The 21998-nt window shown below is 45.5% G+C and overlaps 1 protein-coding gene across 1 annotated transcript; it reads left to right on the top strand.

The window, feature by feature from the left end:
• The first annotated feature begins 19807 nt into the window (after window positions 1–19807).
• LOC119661382 (farnesol dehydrogenase-like) lies at window positions 19808–20889 on the top strand. The gene is made up of 3 exons (XM_038070700.1): window positions 19808–20431; window positions 20639–20776; window positions 20829–20889. The coding sequence occupies exons 1-3, from the start codon at window positions 19859–19861 to the stop codon at window positions 20868–20870; spliced, it is 753 nt and encodes a 250-aa protein (XP_037926628.1). The 5' UTR covers window positions 19808–19858; the 3' UTR covers window positions 20871–20889.
• Window positions 20890–21998: the final 1109 nt, after the last annotated feature.

Raw genomic sequence — 21998 nt, 5'->3', positions numbered from 1 at the left:
CAGAACATCGAAAAGTGGCAAGACAAAAATTGGAAAATGGCGAAAATGACAATGGCGGATAAATCATGGTTTTTAAGGTTTTGTTTGAATCAAAACCTTATTAAAATCAGTTTATTGTGTATCTGTCTGTATGCCTTTTTTTGAGAAGGTAGAAATCTTCAAAAGACACACCAGCGTGTGGAATTTTTACCCACTACCACCACCCCCAACTCCCTCTCTCCCCCGCGGAACCGCCATAATGTATTACATCACGGGGCGAAGTCAACACACTCTAGCTTAGTCAACTTTCTTCTATACACGGTGCATGTAGCCGCGTTTTCTCCTCTCCTCGGCCTTCCGCAGTTTGTTTTGGATAGATACGATCATGCAGTTGACAATCGGGTGAGGTCCCCAGTTTCAACCTGTGCAGGTACTGGGAGATATCCTCGGTGCCCCGTGATTATAATTAATCTCACCCTGTCATCTCTCTAACCACTCCTTGATGGAAGCAATGCGCCTGTGAGTTCACTGACCCTTTCCCGAGCTCTTGATAACTATTTATGGATCTCTCCCTTTGAGCGTTTTTCATCTGCGATGAGGGAGAGATTTGCTTCGCATTGTGTATGTTCGCCATATCATCTGCCAAGATGTCAATCGGCATCATTTCAGAGATGACGAATGGTGGGCTGTCCTCCCATAGACTGCACTCAGTTTGTTAGTGTTACCTGACATCCGCAACGCCTCCCTCCAAGCAGGGGTCGCATAGAGCATGATTGAGGTTACCACCCTGGCTATAACCAACCTAGAGGTATACCGTGGCCCTCCCACGTTCGGCATCATCCTTGCCAGGGCCACAATTGCAGTTGATAATTTGTCACACACATACTGCACGTGTTACCTATAACTGAGCTTCCTGTCTTTCATCGCCCCCAAGTATTTGATGGTCGGGTTGTAAGTGATTTCTGATTCTAATACAGGCGTTATTTCTGTTCCGGCGTTTAGTGATGAGGACCGCTCCCGTTTTTTTCCTTCTCAAGTATCACACCAGAGCTTTTTAGCCAACTTTTGACAGCACTGATTGCCTCGCCTGAGTATAACTCAGCACCTTCGAGATGTTTTGCGACAACAACCAGCGCTATGTCGTCGGCGTAACCCACCATCGTGGCTTCTACCGGAAGAGGAGAATCAAGTACATCTTTGTACATAATTTTCCACTGTAGGGGGCCCAATACGGTGCCCTGTGAGGCATCCGCGGAAATAACGTGCACCTAGGGTCCGTGATCGGGGTCATACCAGAGCCTCCTTTCAGCTAAATAACTACGAAGGAGAGCAGCGAGATAGAGGGGAATAGCAAACTTCGCTAGGAATTTGCGTATTAGATTCAAATTGGCCGAATTGCATGCATTTATCACGTCCAGGGTTCCTGCCATTTGCTGCTTTTGCTACCCTTTCTGTGAATTGCATCTTCGGCCCAGCCATTAATCAATTTGATGGCATCAATAGTTGACCTGGCTTTACGAAACCCATACTGCCGTTCTGAAAGGTCGCCTTTGCTCTCAACAACCGGGAGGATTTCACGGCAAGCTTAAGGGCGCTTTATTATCTCCTATTCTATCACAGATTTCTAGCAGCCCGTCTCTGGTGACTGGAGGAATTGCGTCACATTCAGAGGCGGCGGAAATTTGTCGGTGTTCTCCTCTTGCTGGGGGAATAGTCCCTGCATGATTTTCAGCAATGGAATAGGACACGTGATCTGCGGAAGTGAACGGCCTCTCATCCCCATCACGATTCTATAAGCACTGCCTAAAGGGCAGAGCTCCTTAAAGCATTTCCTCTTGCTTCTCTTGCTCTTGGCCAGTTCACCATTCCACCAGTAGTTTGGTCTTCTACTGGGGAATGAGCACCTCCTCGGCATAGACGCGTTACATGCCTTGACGATGCATTGGTCCACATGGGCCGCTCTTTCCGTAGAGGCACCAGCTTTATCAGGTTGATCTAACCACACCTCTATGAAGGTCTGCTCATCCAAAGCTTTTGCAGGCCTGTCTGAAATCTTTCTCGGTTTCGGGCATAATGGGGCTTTGTCCAGTCACTCGACAAATACCTAAAAGGAGATGTGGATGTATCATTCGCTGACCCACCAGGGCATACCACGCACCAGCACAGGGCTGACAAAGGTCAGATCTTTAACTATTCTTCGCTCCGCAACTAGTTTTGGGGCCAGGCTCGTTCAGGTCGAACGTTATTATGCAAAAAGAAAATCACCAATTAGTATTCGTTCGCTGGCCGTTCGGCAGTTCATACAAAAATCAAATTTCAAGATGCTTTGTGTCACCTCTGTCGGCTGTCGTACGGAAGGTCGCGGTTCAAATCTTGCTGGTGGCAGTGGGATTTGTATCGTGATTTGTCGTCGGACACCAGTCGACTCAGCTGTGAATGAGTACCTGAGTCAAATCAGGGTAATAATCTCGGGCGAGCGTAATGCTGACCACATTGCCTCCTAGTGTACCGTTACGGTCTTGAATGAAGTGCTCTAACACACTTCAAGGCCCTGATCCAACATGGATTGTTGCGCCAACGATTATTATTATTATTGTGTCACCTCACTGTAACAATTCCACTTTCCAATCGAGCGCAGCTGGTAATTTCACCCAGTTAGGACGTAGTTCTAATTGCACGGCCGCGAAAACAACCGTCTATCGCAAGGCTGGAGGCAGAAGAGACCGATTCCTCTCCATGTGATTCTTTCTGCCCCCAACCAACGGCACACTCTCACCGCTAGCTCTCCACTCCCGTGGCGAGTTCTAAAGGCGTGGAGAGTTCCGTGCGCCATCTATCCGTCGTATCCGCAACATTCGAAATAAATTTCGAATGCCGCGAATCCTGCTGCGCCACAGATCTATAGCCGAGCCTGACCCCCTTTCTGAAAAGTGTTTACAGCACCTTCGTTAGCCAATATCATGTTCATTTTCGCAAAAGCTTCTAATAAACTGTGTCCCTGGTATTTGATTTTCTGCTACCCTTTTCTAGGGCCCAAGCGTTGAAATCAACAGCAATCACCTTTGGACTTCGTCTCTTTGCGTAAAGAATAAGATTATCAAGCATTTCCTCGAATTCGGACAGTGTCTGACTTAGTGGGGCTTAGCAGCATGTACATAACATATACACTACTTATTTTTACCCACGCAAAGTCACTGGCTGCCTAACTTGCAGTACGTTGTATGGCCTGTCCATCGCAAGCCCATATCGCCACTCCACCAGTCGAATCTGTGACCCATATGCCACCGTGGTGGTTTCTATACGGTTCACTTGTGATGGCGATTTCCATCTCAGATTCCTCAGAATCCCGAGCGACCCGACACTGATTTATTTGAATAGACCTGAGTTTCCCATTGCAGTGAGCGCCTTCTTAAATTCCAGACATTTACTACTTCCGGCTATATGCCGGTTATCCTGTCTCTTTTTTACTTCGCACAATGGGTACTTGGGTCCTATTGCACTATCTGGAAATATGGCCTTTCTCCCTACACCTTCTGCATCGATCGGATCGATCAATGCTGCTGGTGCATACCTTCGCGAAGTGCCCAAACATGAGGTATTTAAAGCAGTTCTTTAGTGAAGTTTGTTCTCTTAAACGGCAGACAACCCATGCAATACGAACCCTTCCGGCAGCCAACAACATCTGCGCTGCCTCCGCTGGTACTCGTATTGTGGCCGTTTGAGTACCATCATAGGCTTTTCGTAAGCCCACAACAGACTCCTCAGTAAGTTCTTCCAATTTGAATTGCTCCTTTAGAGCAGTGCAAATTTCTCCTTTCGATGACATTTCATCAAGATCTCTATATTGTATGTAGATCTTATGTTTTTGGGCACGCACTGCGTCATTTTCCCTAAGTAAATTTTTGCCTTTAGTGCGAAACTCATCAGTTTAGCCTAGCCTGGATCTTTTCGGCTCGAACATGAGATACCCTTTCTGAGTTCATCGGCTTCGATTCACATTTCTGCTCTGGTGTTTTAGGTTGGGATCAGCTTTGATCTTTCTGAGTATCTCCGCGTAGGGCAGATTGCCCTTACTGGAGATAACAACAACACACAACATCCTGGAGGAGTTCGCACTTTTGCTTTTCCTTTCGCTTTTTTATTGGTAGCTGTCTTTCCGTCACACGCATTTTTCTCGGAGACGGCTATAGCGATTGACACCAAGTTTAGTGAAAAGGTGGGAACTGTGAACGTCGAATTTAACGGGGTTCCCATACATGCAAAATGGGGGTGCACATTTTTTACACCAAATATAGTCATGTGGGATATCAAATCTTAGTTTTGAAATTCATCGAAAATGTGGGGAGTGCATTTTTTTAACGGGCCCATTCTCGGAAACTACTCAGCCGAAAAATCTGGGAAAACACAAGAGGCATTATATGGTGCCCTACATATCAGTTTCCTTTTAAATAAAGTCAATAATAGTATATTACTATTTTTAATAATTGGCTGCAAAACTCCCCTTAAGTACACTCTAGCACCACGAAATTTTGCAGTAATTTATAATATCGAGCATGATCCTGCCAAATTTGATGCAAATCGCACTGTTTCTAACAAAAATATCATATTTCAAATTTGTCGGTTCTTTGCAAATTTAAGACTATGAATGTCAATATCACCCGAAAGTGGCTAATAGCACATAATATATGCATATATTACGTACTACGTACTAATGGCGCAAAATCACACTCAAATGTCTTTAAAAAAAAAACACATAAAACATTTTATACCTGAAGCGCCCAGCTTCCGGTTTCTCGACTTGTTTAACTTTACATTGAATGACGGCATTGTGAAATTCACTATAAGCTGACGCAATTTCTGGACGTGGTATTTCCACCAAGTGTCCTGAATGTGGTTATATGTATGTGGACCCAAAACATGCCGTGCTCTACTACTGCTCTTCCTTTCACCCAGAAAAAAAGCTCTTAAAATAATACCAAAGTCAGTATAAACCAGCAAAACATTATCCCGAGATTCCGGGTTTCGGAGAAAACTTACAAATTATGTAATAATATTTTAGTAAATGAAAATTTTAAATGTCAACATATTTATGACTAGATATAATATCAAATCAATGAAATAACACTTCCAATTCAGTCTCTGCACATTCAGTCTTAATATCAAAAACGGTATAAGAAAATAACGAACAACTTTAGTAATAGACTTTTCCCGCACTTCTAGGAGACTGACCGATGGAGCCTTTTCTTGTAATAATATTTTTTTATATTCGCGCTGAAGTGATCTGTCTCGCGGTTGGGAACAGAAGAGACCGACTTATTTCCAAGCGGTCCTTACTGTCCCAACCAACGGCACTTTTTTACCGCTGGCTCTCCACTTCCCCGGTGCGTTCTGAAAACGCGTGAGTGGAGAGTTTCCACGTTCAGCGCCATCTACCCGTCCGCATCCGCAACATCCGAAATAAATTTCGAATGCTGCAGATCCTGCCGCGCCACATCACTCCGCCCCCAGACGAAACCTAGGGGGTTTCGGCGACGGATCCCCGAACTTCGTTCGCCGTTAATCCACAAAGCGGACACGACGTTGCTTCGGGGCGCACACGGGTTTCAGCCTGGCCAAAGAGACCGCCTTTTTGTGACCACCGATCTCGAGCTGGAAGAAATGTTCTCCCCTCTCGAGAACGCGGTACGGGCCCTCATAAGGAGGCTGCAGCGGCTTCCGGACGGCATCCGTCCTGATCAGCACGTGCGTGCATGTGTCCAGTTCCTTGGGCGAACAAGCAGGTATGGACGAGTGTCGAGTGGGTGGTGGCGCTTTGATGCGTCGGAGATTGTCCCTCAGCAGACGCACCAACCCCGACTCCGTGAGACCCGATCTCTTGTCGAAGACCGGATCGCTTGGGAGTCTTGGGTTCTCCCCGTAAACCAGCTCCGCGGGGCTGGCAGCAAATTCCTCTCGGCGGGTTGTTCGAAGGCCGAGTAGGACGAGAGGCAAGACTTGAGTCCAGGACGGGTCGTCGCGTGCCATAATGGCGGCTTTCAGCGTCCGATGCCAACGTTCTAGCATCCCATTGGACTGCGGGTGGTATGCAGTAGTCCGCTGGCGTTTAAAACCCAGGAGTTTGCCTAACTCGGAGAAAAGGGTGGACTCAAATTGCATTCCCTGGTCAGTGATGATCACTGCAGGGACGCCAAAGCGAGGTATCCACTCTCGGCAGAGGGCTTCGGCACAAGATTGCGCCGTAATGTCCTTCAGAGGTATTGCCTCAGGCCACCGCGTGAACCTGTCGATGATTGTGAGGCAATACTTGTAACCGTGCGAGTCTCGCAAAGGCCCTATTATGTCGAGGTGTATTGTGTGGAAACGCTTGGTAGTGCGGGGGAATGAGCCCACTTCTTTCCTTACATGCCTGGAGACTTTACACTTCTGGCATGCGATGCACTCTCTGGCCCAGGAATTGATATCCTTGTTCATGGAGGGCCAGAAGTATTTTCCGGTGACTAACCGGCTTGTTGTCCTGATGCCGGGATGCGCCAAGTCGTGAACTGCGTGGAACACTTCCTTGCGAAATGCGGCCGGAATGTATGGCCGAGGTCCCTTTTCCGAGTCTTCGCAGCAGAGCGAGAGGTTTGAGCCGAAGATGGGCAACTCCCGAAATTTGTATTTGGGGTTGGACTTGAGGCTCTGAAGTGCTGCGTCATCCTCTTGCGCCTTGGCAATAGCCGAGAAATCGAGTGAGGCGGGGATGTTGACTTCGGAGACACGAGACAAAGCGTCAGCAACAATGTTGTCCTTCCCGGACACGTGCTGGATGTCTGACGTGAACTGGCTTATGAAGCTCAGGTGTCGAAGCTGACGAGGGGACGCTTTGTCGGGCTTCTGTTTCAAAGCGAACGTGAGAGGCTTATGGTCCGTGAACACTGTGAACGGCCTGCCTTCTAGGGAGAAACGGAAGTATTTGATGGACAGGTATGCGGCGAGCAGTTCGCGATCGTAGGTGCTGTAGTTCCGTTGAGCGGGATTCAACTGCTTCGAGAAGAAGCTCAACGGCTGCCAAACTTGGTCCACCTTTTGGTGAAGGGCAGCACCTACTGCGATGTCAGAGGCATCAACAAAAACGGCTAGGGGTGCATCTTGATGAGGAAATGCCAAAAGTGTAGCGTCAGCCAGTTGCTGTCTGGATTTATTGAACGCGCAGACAGCCTCTTCAGACCACACAATCTCTCGTGTGTCTTTTGTTTTGGGGCCAGACAAGTACGCGTTCAAAACGGACTGGTGATGGGCGGCCTTGGGCAGGAAACGACGGTAAAAGTTTAGCATGCCCAAGAACCTCCTCAACTCCCTCACTGTTTTTGGACGCGGGAAGCTTGTTATTGCTTGCACCTTGTCTGGGTCGGGCTGTATTCCTTCAGAGGAAATGGAGTGGCCGAGGAATCTCACCTGTTTTTGAAGGAATTTGCATTTCTCAACGTTTAAGACTAAACCGGCCTCAAGGAGACGTTGAAAAATGCACTCGAGATGGGCTAAGTGCTCAGACTCAGTAGAAGAAGCGACCAAAACATCATCCAAATAGACGAAACAGAAATCGAGGTTTCGCAGGACTGAGTGAATGAACCTTTGAAAGGTTTGCGCCGCATTGCACAATCCGAAAGTCATTCGGGTGAACTCGAAGAGTCCAAAGGGTGTGCATATTGCCGTCTTTGGAATGTCTTCAGGAGCTACTGGGACTTGGTGGTATGCCTTGGCTAAGTCCAAGGTCGAAAAGATGCGGCAATTCGCGAGGTGATGCGCAAAGTCGTGGATGAGTGGAATCGGATATCGGTCAGGAACAGTCTGTGCGTTTAGCCTTCTGTAATCCCCACAGGGACGCCATTCGCCATTTGGCTTAGGGACCATATGTAAAGGGGAAGACCAACAGCTGTTTGAGGGCCTGCAGATACCCTGTTGAACAAGTTGTTCAAATTCTTTCCGCGCGATAGCCAGTTTCTGGGGTGGTAGAGGACGCACCTTTGAGAAAATCGGGGAACCAGTAGTATTTATGTGGTGCTGCACATTGTGCTTTACTGGTTTCGAGAGACTACATTCGGTAGTTATCTGGCTGAACTTTTGGAGGAGTGTCCGAACACGAGAGTCGGAGATGTCTTCCAAAAGAACGGAAAGGTTATTGTCAGCGTGAGATACCATTTGGCCCGACGAATTTAGTTTGGTTGTGGGGTCTATAAGGGACTTATTTTGCAAGTCCACCAGCAACCCATAGTGACACAAGAAGTCTGCGCCTAATATGGGGAAGCTGACATCCGCCAGGATGAAACGCCACGGAAACGTCCTACGCAAGCCAAGACTCACGTCCACTTGCCTGTACCCGTATGTATTGATGCGGGATGAATTTGCTGCCGCCAGTTTGAGGGGTTGTGGATATAGTCGATGATGCTGGGGTACGGGAAGAACCGAAACCTCCGCACCCGTGTCGACGAGGTAGTTGCGCCTGCTGAGGGGGTCGAAAATAGTTAGGCGACGTGGCGCTGCGCTCTGGGTGGCCGTCGCCAAGACCCCCCGCGGACCTAGTTTTTTGTGGTAGGCGCGAATTTGCAAGGTAGCGTACATCTTGTCGCTTTATCTCCGAAGTTACGATGATACCAGCAAATACCCTGGTCCGCAGGCTGTCTTGACGACCTGCTACCCGAACGCCCTTTTCGTGTGGCAGACCGTGAGCGAGCTCGCGGCCTGGCACTCGAACGCTGAGCGTCCAACGTCGCCCGCATCTCGGCCACGCTGGCAGTTAAGGCCGCGATCTCGCGCCGTAAGTCGCTGACCTCGTCCGACGGTGTTTGAACGGCCGCTATGGTTGGGCGAACGTACACCTCCTGTACTTGATCGGCCGTTGCTGCTAGTTCCTCCAAGGAACCGGAGACGCAGGCTAGGATCGCCTGGGTGCCCTCCGGGAGCCGACGCAGCCAGAGCGACTTGATCAGGTCGTCGCCGATCTTGCTCCCACCCAATTGCCTCATTTCACGAAGCAATTGGCTGGGAGTTCGATCACCCAACGTTAAACCCGCCAGCAAGTGGTCTAATTTTGCCGACTCGCTTGCCGACAGGCGCCTGATCAACTCGCTCTTGAGCTGAGCGTACGATGCCGACTTCACCACGTCGGACACCAGAAGTATGGACTCTTCGTCCAGGCCGACCACCGCGTAGTTGAAATGGGTCGCGTCCGATGTGATACCGGACATTTGGAACTGTGCTTCCAAATGCACGAACCACAGCTCGGGGTTCCGACGCCAAAACGGAGGAACGCGTACGGCGAGGGCGGTCACTTGTGGGTCCGATGGGCCTGCCGCGTCTTTATTGTCAAACGACATTTTCCTACCGAGAAGTACGAGATTGTGATGCAGACGCGGTGAGTTTATACTGAAACGCGGTGAAATTTACACCGACACGGCAGGCCGCACCCACAAATGCACGCACGAAACGAGAAAAAGAAAACGACGACCGAAGCGGACGCTCTCCAGCGCAGACCAAAAACACCGGGAAAACCGAGAACTTGCGATTTGAAACACCTCAACGCCGTCTCTTGCAGCGGCTTTAATTTTATTGTCACTTTTTCTTTAAATAATATTTCAATTTCAAACAATTATTTTGACAGAGGCTGATGAGAATACGCAAACACTTCTTCAATTGAAAATTTATCGATTTTCCGCTCGGCTGCAAGGAAGCAAGAGTTCCGGAATGCGTTGGCTCCGCTGCTGCTTAAGTTGGGCGGATGACGGCCGGACAGCTCTCCGATCTGTTGATTCCCGGCTCGGGCTGGCGTGAATGCGATAAGCAGTCGCTACTGCTGATCGTTGCCGCGGCTACTCCTGTCCCTGCTACGTGACTCTACCTGCCGTTTCCTTCCTGTGAGTTCCCAGTTCCGCAATTCGACAGTTGATTGACTTGACCGGCCGAGCAACGAGGAAAGGGCGACGAAAATGTCCGCCGGTGGCACTTAGACAGCTCGAGCCGTGGGCGCGCTCGGCTCTACTTGGGCGCGCTGGGTGATTAGCTCGCGATGCGATGACTGAGCGAAATGTTTTCGTACTATCCCCGACGTTGTAGCAACGCAGCGAAAGCAAGACTCGTTTTCGGGCGAGAAAAGTGCCAATCCGTTGAATGTGCTACGCGCACCGGGCTGAAGATCGAGATTTTGGGAAAACACTGCGATCCTTTCTTTGTTGTTTGTTGCGGAGCAACTGGTGGGAACGATTTATTTGGGATCGCTGATGCTGGAGTTCCCAAGGATGCTGTTCTTCGGGGTCACCACTTTAGTAAATGAAAATTTTAAATGTCAACATATTTATGACTAGATATAATATCAAATCAATGAAATAACACTTCCAATTCAGTCTCTGCACATTCAGTCTTAATATCAAAAACGGTATAAGAAAATAACGAACAACTTTAGTAATAGACTTTTCCCGCACTTCTAGGAGACTGACCGATGGAGCCTTTTCTTGTAATAATATTTTTTTATATTCGCGCTGAAGTGATCTGTCTCGCGGTTGGGAACAGAAGAGACCGACTTATTTCCAAGCGGTCCTTACTGTCCCAACCAACGGCACTTTTTTACCGCTGGCTCTCCACTTCCCCGGTGCGTTCTGAAAACGCGTGAGTGGAGAGTTTCCACGTTCAGCGCCATCTACCCGTCCGCATCCGCAACATCCGAAATAAATTTCGAATGCTGCAGATCCTGCCGCGCCACAATATAATGTAATAAGGAAAACTCAGTGAAAAAGGTGGAGAACTTTTAACGCGCGATCTTCTTTATAGTGTAATGCTTTGTGGTAAAAGGAGAGAGTGTGGGTCGTTTTAATAGCTGTGGCTTTTATACACATTTTTAAGATTTGCACCCCATATCATAAGAAGAGAGCGGAAAACCATCCCTTCATGGTCAAAGGTGGTTGATTTGTACATTCCAGTTGTATTGAAGTCATTAATTCATGTCTTCAAGGTCTTCAATGGTGCGTGTTATTGACAAACAAAACAGCGATTTGTTTACGTTAAGCATTTCCATAAACCACTAAAAGTCAGAAACAACTTATTCCATTTTTCTAATAGAAAATGTCAAACAGTATAAAGGTGTTCGGGCTTTCTACAAAAGGGCAGTCCTAGCAGGTAACCTTTTAAACAGATGCTGATTCCATGGATTCGCACCCCCGACCATCTTTTGGATAACGCACCTTCTAAGGGACCAACCGACTCCCGAAACAGGGGGGTTAGTGAATGAAACTAGTGGAAATTCAGCAGCATCCCTTAGGAGGCTTTCGGGTAAATTTCTCGATTATTATCTCCAACAAATATGGGAATGGTATGTATTTTGAGTGTGTCCGGATGGCGCAAGTGGTTAGAGCACTGGGCTGTCGGAGCAGAAGGCGGCGGTTCAAATCTCACTGGTGGTGGGGAGATTTGTTATCGTGGCTGTATGTCGGATACCAGTCGACTCAGCTGTGAATGAGTACCTGAGTCAAATCAGGGTAATAATCTCTGGCGAGCGCAATGCTGACCACATTGCTTCTTACAGTATACTGTGCCGTAACGGTCTTGAATGAAGTGCTCTAACAAACTTCAAGGACCTGATCCAATATGGATTGTTGCGGCAAAGATTATTGTTATTATTATGTATTTTGAGGCCTAGGTTTTCTATGGATGTACCATTGTGATTTTTTTCAAATTTTTCGGTTGGATAGGCTTTGAGAAAAGAGAGACTTTTTACATACACATACCTTTTGCCCTCACTCCCCTATATATTATATATTATTAGACCCGAAAAGGCATGTGACTTAAAGAATTCGCCAAAAGGAAGATTGATAGCGAAAACATCTATTTCTAAACAGTCCCTGCCGTATGGTTTTGTTCTTCCCTTTCTTTCTCGGAGCATATATATGTCTTACAGGATGCCCCGGAGAAAGGTGAAATTAAGGATGTGGAGAGCAAATGTTGTTATAAACGCCTTCTGAATTCCTTTGGTATATTGACAAACCGCGTAGTTGATTGTAGCCCTGTAAATTTCGAGTCGGCGTTCCTGAAATCCCGAAATGTTAGACCTGGTACCGAATTGCTTCGTCTCCAATGATATGCAAATCCAAGAAATCCTCAAGGTGCTGAAGCATAAACTTGCTGTATGCGCCATTCGCGTCCCTAGGTATCAAAAACCCTTTCAGCGAAGGACAGCCAACACCTTGTCCTTCCAGAACCAAAGGGCATTTTATAAAAATCTGAATAACCCAGGTCGTGAAAGTAACATCCATGTTTGAGCGATTTCCCACAAGCCATCGACCGCCTAAGTCCGCGTCAACATCGTCAGCAATCACCGGCAGTGATTGCTGCAACGTCAGCGTACGTTGCTGAATGGTCAAATTTCACAACAAACAATAGCGACCTTGTGCATACTCCCACTGATTTCCCCCCTTGAGGGGCAAGGTGTGGTAGCTGTCTAGTATCTAACTGTGACATAAGTATATTCTGACGACATCGCCCATCGGGTGACTGTTGTGTTTACTGTTTTTTGTTTGATCGGAACTTACAAACAAAGCTTCTTGACCTGAGCAATAATGTAAGATCCGAATGGACTTGGTGACCGAGGGTATTTAAGCTGCCGCGAGGCGGAAATGGGTTGGAATTTAGGAGTTTTCGAGTTTACGGAGTAATGGAGTATTCGAAATTGGAGTAGCGGTTGTGTCTAGTAAGGAGTAGCGGTCGTGTCTGGTAAGAAGTAATCCCGCGCGGTCGAGTATCTAGGCGAGTTAATAAATTGTATATAAGGAAAAATTAGTCTAGTATTACCAAATTTAATAAAGTGTTAGTTAAAGAAAAGAAGAGTATTTGTTCCTTTATTACAACTGCGGAACTTGCAAACAATTGGTAAGATCTTAACTTCGTCACTTTTAATCTTTCAACAGCTTTACTCGACAGCGAGGGACAAAGGGCCGGGAGACCGTCGCTCCCAAGAAGTAAGCGCGCCGAGTTTAATACTGGGCTGGACTTGGGGCGACCTGCGCCCTATTATAGGGCTCCCAAACACTCCATTTTGATTAGGCAGAAAACTTCTGGAGAAGTATTTGGAGGCAGCCTAGAAGCACCATGGATCCAACGCTTTATGCGTTCATGCGAGGTCCTCTCCGAAATGACCATGCTTGGCACTCATAAGTTATTGGCAAATTACTTTAATCAGATGATTGTCGATCCGAAATTGCTTCCACACTTTTTCACCAAGGAAGGGGGGTACTTGCTTTGAACATATTGCACTACAATCAAGTGCATTCTTTTTGTGGATGTTTGTTTGAGAAACAAACTTCTTCCCAATTACACTTGGCTACCGTCATGGCAGATATAAAATCGTTTCGTTTGAGTTTGATAGGCAGAGAATGGAATTCCATGTCGGATGTTACTTTAGTCCAACAGAAGGTCGACATGTGGAAAGAGAAACTCATACACGAAAGTCATATCAAAAATTCGTTGTTGCCAGGCATTGACATCGAAGCCTCCAATAAATGGTTGTCTAACGGTGTACTATTTTATAAGAACAAAGCATTTTTAACTTCAGTTCAGGTTGCTTCGCACCTAACAAAAAATTACAAACGGTATATCCTTTATGGGTCTACAATCACCAACATCAGTTGTAAGTTATGCAACGGCGAAGAGGAAACCATCCAGCATATAACATCTGCGTGCAGGATTTTGAGCAGTATTATCATCACAACTCCGCCCGGAAGAAAAACAAGTCGGGAAACCGGAAGCTAGACGCTTCAGGTATGAAAGGTTTTGTGTATTTCTTTTATAAAGAGATCTGAGTGTGTATTTGTCCCATTAGCATGTAGCACGTAAAATATGCTTATATTATGTGAAAATAGCCACTTTCAAGTGATATTGGCATTCATAGTCTTGAATTTGCAGAGGAGCGACAGTTTTGACCTAGTGTAACTTTGTTAGTGATAGTGCGATTTTCACCAAATTTGGCAGAATCATGATCTATACTATAGCCTATATTGCCGCATTCTAGGGTGATTCTAGGGTGAATTTAAGGGGGGTTTTCATGTCAATTACTAAAAATTATAGTAATGTACTATTATTCACTTTATTTCAACAGGTATCAGTATGGAGGGTATTTTGGAGCCTAGGCACCATATAGTGGCAGCCCCCTGATTTTTTCCAGATATTTCGGTTGGGTAGTTTCTGAGAATGGGTTCGTTAAAAAAATGACCACTTTCAACCCCCCGCACTCCCCACCTTTTCAGCAAAAGTCAAAACTAATACCGGCCTCGAAAAGTACTAACCGAGACCTTTAATTTGATACCCCACATGACTATATTTGATGAAAAAAAATTTACACCCACCTTTTGCATGTTTGGGACCCCCCCTTAAATTCGTCGTAAGAGGATGTAACTCACTATATGCGTGAGCGTTCACAGTTCCCACCTTTCTACCAAATTCGGCGTCAATCGCTATAACCGTCTCCGAGAAAAATGCGTGTGACGGACAGACAGACAGACAGACAGGCAGACAGACTGACAGACGGACAGACAGACAGACAGTAAACCGATTTTAATAAGGTTTTGTTTTACAAACAAAACCTTAAAAACTTGCGTTGAAGTATAACTTCCCGACAACCTTACTAGTGCTGATCGGGCCACAGTGCTAATCACAGTAGACCCGATCTAGTTCTGCTTCTCAAGGAAGAACGAGCGTGCTTCATAATCAATGTAGCCGTACTGTTGGACTGGAACACTGTTGAGAAACAAAAAAAAAAAATCCGAGACTATGGCCTCCTTGCAGACTTGTAGACTACAAAACATCGAATTAGTCACAGTCGTGATTTCAGCGACGCAATTAGCCCCACAAAATTTAGATAAAACGCTCGATCTTAGGGCTGGACTATACATGGAGATCCAAAAAGCGGCAATCCTTGTAACGTGTGCTATAGTCCGAAGTGTCCTGTCCGGTAACAATCCGACCTAGTGGGCTTCAGTCCAGATTTGCATTGTCTTCCATTTAAAATCTTTGTCTCTGTAGTTTAGAACCGCCCCGACACTGTTTGGAGTGTTTGCGACAATTGGGATGTAGAAGCACATTTTTACACGGTCACATGGTGCTCTGCTAATGCAGATAGGAAGTTTTTGACGATCCTTGAGACTGACAGCCATTCCCTTGGAAAGAGGGGCATCCAATGACATGAGTGGTGAAAGAGTATGCAGATGTCATCAACATAGCCGAGATGTTTGAGGAATGGTACCATAGTCCATTTAATTCCTCCACGACCTCCGGATGAGGCAGCATCAAGAACATCACCGACAAAAAGAAGGAATAATATCTGGTTCAAGATGCAAACTTGACAGACTTCGCTTCGGATCTCAAAATCCTCCAAAATTTTACATTGGTACAACATATGACATTTTCCGACACATTTCGCTCCGGGAGATATCACAGAGTGCAGGAATTATAGAGGTATCACGTTGCTGTGTACATTTATAAGATGTTCTCCCCTACCTTGCTAGGCCGGATAGCCCCATACACTCAGAACATCATTGGCCCACTTCGAAGAGACTTCACTCCAGGCAAATCAGCAACAGATCAGATTTTCTCTCTGCGGCAAGCGATGGAAAAACTGTTGGAATATGGCCATCAGTTGCACCATCTGTTCATCGACTTCAAAGTTACCTATAATAGCATAGCCAGAGTAAAACGGTACATGGCCATGAGAGAATTCGGTATCCCGTCGAAATTGATAAGACTGACTAGGCTGACCCTGAACAATGTCCGCGGCCAGATAAAAGCAGCACGATCACTCTCAAGACCATTCGACATCAACATCGCCTCCGACAAGGGGATGCCCTCTCATGGGTCCTCTTTAACCTGGCGCTCGAGAAAGTGATTCGTGATGCTGATGTAAATGCAAGAGGTACGATCCTCTTTAGGTCCACCCAACTGCTGGCCTATTCTGACGATATCGATATCATGAGAAGAACGACCCGAGATACAAACTGCCTTCATCCAGATCGAAGAGGCGGCGCGAAATCTTGGGCTGCACATCAATGAAGGCAAGACAATGAATATGGTGGCAATGTCAGGCACTGGTCAAACGGGAAGGATAAAGATAGGAGACTACAACTTTGAAACCGTTGATAATTTCTCCTATCTAGGGTCGAAAATCACAACCGATAACAGTTACGATGAGGAAATCCGCGCACGGTTGCTGGCAGCCAACAGACCCTATTTCAGCTTACAAAAACTGTTCCGCTCGAAACGTATCGCCATAGGGTCAAAGTTCTTACTGTACAAGACAATGATCTTGCCAGCACTCATGGAATAACTCGAGGAATAACCTCGGAGACTTGAGTTTTTAGCAAGAAGGACTGCGAACCGTTGGCCGCGTTCGAGGGAAGAATCATCCGAAAAATTGTTGGCCCCTACATGAGGATGGACGATTCCGTAGCCTACATAATGACGAAATCTATTAGCGATACCATAACCATCAAGTTGTGGATAAAATCCGGCTCAATAGGTTACGATGGGCGGGTCACTTAATCCGTATGGATGAGGATGATCCAGCCCCGAAAGTCTCTAAAGGCAATACCTATGGTAGAAAAAGAAGACGAAGCAGACCCTGCCTAAGATGGAGCGATGGCGTAGGTCAGGACGCGCGACAGCTTTTAGAGATATCGAATTGGTAGACCTCGGCGCAAATTCGGGATGTCTGGAGTTCCTTACTAAGGCAGGCCTAGACCGGATACCGGTTGTTGCACCGTTGATGATGATGATATTTTGCTCCGATAATGGCTATTAATTTCCACGGAATGTCCCTCCTACATAGACCACTCCACATAGACTTTCAGTTCACGCTAGCAAAAGCTTGCTTGAAATCGATGAAGAACAAGTGCAACGACGATCTAAACTCTGCGCACTGTTCAAAAGTGTCGTTAGAGCTTTCGAGATGTTCTTTGATACATTCAAGCTTTATTTTAGCTATTATCTTTGCAGTAGCAAGGAGCACGCAGATATCCCTCCAATTGTCACATTCGAAACTGGTGCCCTTCTTTAAAATGTTATTGAGCCGATTATTTCCTTCTTCCACTCCGTGGGTGTCGGGTTCCCAGGATTTCTGGACGAGTTGAAGAAGCAGATCTGCAGTAACTGCAGTTGCAGCGGTAAATAGCTCTGCGAGGAGACCGTCAAGCCGAGCAATAGTCAATTTGAGTTCATTGGTAACAGAAATGATTTCTCAATTGCTTGGAGTAACAGTCCATATCAACATGTGACGTTGACTAACTAGTTCATCCACAAGGGGCGGAACCTCGCCGGATATTAAACCATGGTGAAGTGATCTTCCCATCTCTTCAGTTGTTTGTCACCGTGGCTGATAAGTTGAACGTTAACATTCTTCACAGGACCATCGAAAGATTTCCGGTCACATGCAAATTATTTCGTGATGCAATTCTGAAATCATTGCGTTCTACGGCATCTTCCGCTTTCCTAAATAGCACAATAACGAGTTCCTTTCCCGAGACTGCGTACTGTATCGGAATTCAAGCACGTCATGCTGGCATCGCTCGCAATGGTCAAGGGAGTGTTCAACCCATTCCATTCATCGATGTGCTTCCACGGTTCCGCAGCCAGCCAGACTTCATGACGCCTTTCCAGACGAGTCCGACGACGTGCGTAGCTCCCGAAAAAATAACATTTTTTATGGTAGTCCAATGCTTATCGGTATTCTCAGGCTGGTTGTATAATGTGTCTACCGTTCGATCAACAAGATGACTCTCCCACTGTCGAGTCATTTAAGCCGTCGATTTTGAACCTGGGGAGCCACAGGTCTCTAGCCTTCTGGTATAGTGGCGGACACAGCACGTAAACAAACGTAAGCTATCATCAGGTTGTTATTGCATTTGGGGCGAATAGTAGCAGCTCTTTTGTTATGCACACCCAGGAAGCACCTACTAAATCTATTATAATTATAATAATAATCGTTGGCACAACAATCCATATTGGATCAGGGCCTTGAAGTGTGTTAGAGTACTTCATTCAAGACCGTAACGGTACACTACAGAACACTGTAGGAGACAATGTGGTCAGCATTACGCTTGCCCGAGATTATTACCCTAATTTGACTCAGGTACTCATTCACAGCTGAGTCGACTAGTATCCGACGTCAAATTATGATACAAATCCCACTGCCGCCAGCGAGATTTGAACCGCGACCTTCCGCACGACAGCCTCAGCCTCAGCTAAATCTACTGCTGAGCGTAAAGTGATGTCGGTCAATTAAAACCCAACTCACTTTATGGCAGACTCTATGCTCGAACAACGTGCTGGCGGTGGAAATTTTAGAAATCCACAAACCTGACATCATTATCGTTACGATCGCCAACAACGTACTTCCCCATCGCACGTCCGAGCAAAATGTTATCGGAATCCACCTTGGTATTCAGACCACCCATCACGATCACAATATCACCTTTAGGAAGCCTCCCCTGAACTGCATATAGTTGATGGTAAAAAGAGAAAGATTTCTACACGTTATCGAGAGTTTCCGTTGATAGCACTGTACAATTATAATGATGCTTAACCTGGATCGGAATATTGCAGTCTGTTTGAAACCGACTCCTACTTCAGGATAGTGCGCCTTGCGGTTGCCGTCAGATGCAACCTGACATTGACATTGCTGAGCTGAAGAAAGTGCACATTCGGGGTCCCCATCGCTACTGTTGTTGAGGATGGTGCGCACATTCCAGAAACCAATCATGATCCGCTTTTGATAGCTAAATATTGTAGCCGTGGGGTCAGTCCTTATCCGAGGCATTATTGACGTTTCGGTAGCAATAAAGTTTGAAAATTTGCAAACTTTCATCGCACAAAACTGTATTCCTTTTAGTCGCCTTTCCGTCAAGTAGGGCAGACTTTGATTCTATTCTCCTGCCTGCCCTGGTCTCACTTTAATGATTTTTTAGTGGTTATTTAATTTGTTTCTCTTCGGAAACCTTGCTTTGGTTGGAGCTCGTAGTCGCCGTTTTTTTTTTTCGTTTTATTATTATTTTAATGCGCATATACGGACATTTCGAGAACTGCTTGTTCCTTTCTTGAATGTTTCACGTGATACTTGCTCGTGGGCGAGTTGAACTGTGATAAGGGCGTTTCGCTTCTCTTCTTGGACACTCCTTTTCCTGATGTTTCTGCAAGTAAAGGCTCTGTCAGCTTTCGCCTATATATTGATTATGCCGCTCTTTCTCCCATGGGTGAACATGCTGAGCTTCCAGTGGGTGTGAGTGTGATTGGAAGAATTTCCTCCAACTCGGCGCCAGAAAGCAAAGAAAACGTAAGAGTTGCATGTCGGGAGACCAGCGCGTTGCAATGCTTTTAACATAAATAATGCAGTAACACTATTTTAGGAACGTTATAAGTGTTACAAACAGATTATTGTATGGGTATTATGGGTGAGATTCGGAAACCTATTTTATAAATAAAGTCGGCAGATATGATAGAAACTAGGTAACTAGCTGTTTCTTATGAGAAAATATATTTCGCATGCCTAAAAATGCGGGCGCGAATACTTCTTATCAGAGCAAACGATGTTTTTTTTTATTTACTCGAATCTAACGTACTTATTAAGCTCATCGTCTAACGCGGTAATCGGTATAGTTCCGCTCTAAGACAGATAAAATTCTGCACCCACTCCCCACGAATTTCAGACATGTCTTAATCGTTGAAAGCTTTTTGTTGATGCCTAGTGAGCATGACTTGCTTTCCCGTTTGCTACTTAAGAAGGTTTTTAGAGGTAGCGCGCTCAGTTTAACTAACAAAATCGTAAGTTTCAGATCAGTTTGAAGAGTGTGGGCTAAAATTTTAAGGAAATAAAATGGAACGCTGGCAAAACAAAGTGGCTGTAGTAACAGGGGCGAGTGCCGGCATTGGTGCTGCAATCGCCACGGATTTAGTAAAAAATGGTTTCATTGTGGTCGCCCTGGCTCGACGTGTGGAACGCCTTCAGGAAAATCAAAGCGCACTCCCGGCAAATCTGCAGTCCCGGTACCATTACAGAAAATGTGATGTTACCAATGAAGATCAAGTGAAAGATACTTTCGTCTGGATTGACACTAAATTCGGAGGCACTGACGTTCTTGTTAACAATGCCGGTGTTATATCTTTGGGGGTGGAATTATCGGGCGCAAATAATACTCAGTCTATTCGAAATACCGTAGAAACGAATATTATGGGTGTTGTCTACTGCGTCCGGGAAGCGTTCAATTCGATGAAAAAGCGCAACTTTGATGGTCACATTGTGATCATAAATAGCGTTGTTGGCCACAAAGTTCCCGTGACCCCCGTAGGTTCTCTGAACATCTATCCTCCTTCTAAGTATGCTGTGACTGCAATGGTTGAGACCTATCGTCAGGAATTTGCGAATGCTGGAACCAAAGTAAAAGTTACGGTGAGGGTGTCCTCTGATATTGAATTTATGCTAAATTGTTAAACTAGAATGATTATTCGTTTTCGTCCAGTTCGATCTAGCTTATCCCCATAAATTAAGATAAGTTTTTCTCGTCTGCTCAAAGACGTTCGGAGTATAAATTAGAAGTATTTTTATGTGTAAAGCATCTAAAGCTTTAAAACGACCCCAATTTCAATTTTGTTATAGAGCATCAGTCCTGGAGCTGTACTAACCGAAATAATTCAAAACAGCGAAGTTAGTAAAATGGAGAATTATCCAATGCTGGATTCCGAAGATGTGTCGAATGCGGTGTTATATGTATTAAGAACTCCTCCGCATGTCCAGGTAAGAAAAAGTTCTCCTCACCTGTACACCATTAAAAACCTACCCGTTGCAGGTTCATGAGTTAACTATAAAGCCCGTTGGGGAGAAACTGTGAGCAACTGATATGAAGTGAAAATATATTTTTTTATAAAAACTTTCAAGCGTTTTTATTAGCTGCATTCTAAATCAAAAAACACACTAATTAAATTATAAAGTGACTTGACAGCATAACTTATTATAAAATCAGCGTAACTAAGAGCAATTCATGCAGCTATGGATAACTGCGAAACTGGCTAATATACCTATATAACTGAAGACAAAAGAGTCTGAGAAACCAAGTTTCCGCATGAAAATCATAGTCGGCTTTTCGAACTGCTTACAGGGATTCAATTTTCCGCAGACTTAAGTATCGCTTTGATTTGGGTAGGAGATGTCACGTTCATTTCATCATTTGATTCTACTGCACTTGCTCAATCAATTTCTTCAATAGGTGAGACCACTGTCGATACGGTAGTACTTCTGGCATTTACATTAGCATCATGGAACACGTTTTTGAGCCAGGAGTAAATTATAGAGCAACTCTTTGTCTTAAACCCTTGTTGATGAAGCGGGGCTGTTTATCGGCCCAGCAGAATCATTAATTTCGTCACGAAACGGCTTCAAGTCAATGAAAATATGATGAAACTGGCCGCATTCCAACAGTTTTTCCATCGGTTACTCAAAAGAGAAAATCTGATTTAATGTTGATTTGCCTAGAGTGAAGCCCCTTTGACCATTACAGCGACCATTAAGGTTGCTGGTAATTAAAAAAAGAATATACTCACTTTATTAATATTGATACCCAAAAGCCCAAAAAAGCTAAAAAATTTTCAAAGTTGTGCCAATTTTTTTACAACTAGGGTTCTGAGTAAATTTCTAAAATATCTAATGGGATGGAATTTGGGGCTCAGATTCTAAATAAATGCACTATTGGGATCTTTTTCATATTTTCTGGGAAGGAGACCTGTTGCACTTTTTTGGTACATATTTTGAGCCATCGCTCCTCTATGTTTCACCCAGTATCGGTGGGGCGTAAACGATAAGGAAAAGAATAGTCCGGTCAGCTGAGCTTCAACTGCTGGCCATCAAATCCCTCAGCTTCTTTAATATATAGTTGCTATTTATCACTTTCGTAAGCACGTTAACTACACTTACATGCGATCGTTCGGGGCTTGCAAAGTGCTGAAATGACGGCATTCATCCT

This window comes from Hermetia illucens, chromosome 1 (genome assembly GCF_905115235.1).
Source record: "Hermetia illucens chromosome 1, iHerIll2.2.curated.20191125, whole genome shotgun sequence".
Lineage (NCBI taxonomy): Eukaryota > Metazoa > Arthropoda > Insecta > Diptera > Stratiomyidae > Hermetia > Hermetia illucens.
The sequence above is the reverse complement of the archived record's forward strand: the minus strand, read 5'-3'. Positions and strand labels throughout refer to the sequence as shown.

Bases quoted from the DNA above. Each gene is read 5' to 3' on its own strand.
- LOC119661382 (XM_038070700.1), top strand. From the start codon at position 19,859: ATGGAACGCTGGCAAAACAAAGTGGCTGTAGTAACAGGGGCGAGTGCC. The intron at 20,432-20,638 runs GTGAGGGTGTCC...ATTTTGTTATAG, and splicing joins GAACCAAAGTAAAAGTTACG to AGCATCAGTCCTGGAGCTGT. The intron at 20,777-20,828 runs GTAAGAAAAAGT...TACCCGTTGCAG, and splicing joins GAACTCCTCCGCATGTCCAG to GTTCATGAGTTAACTATAAA.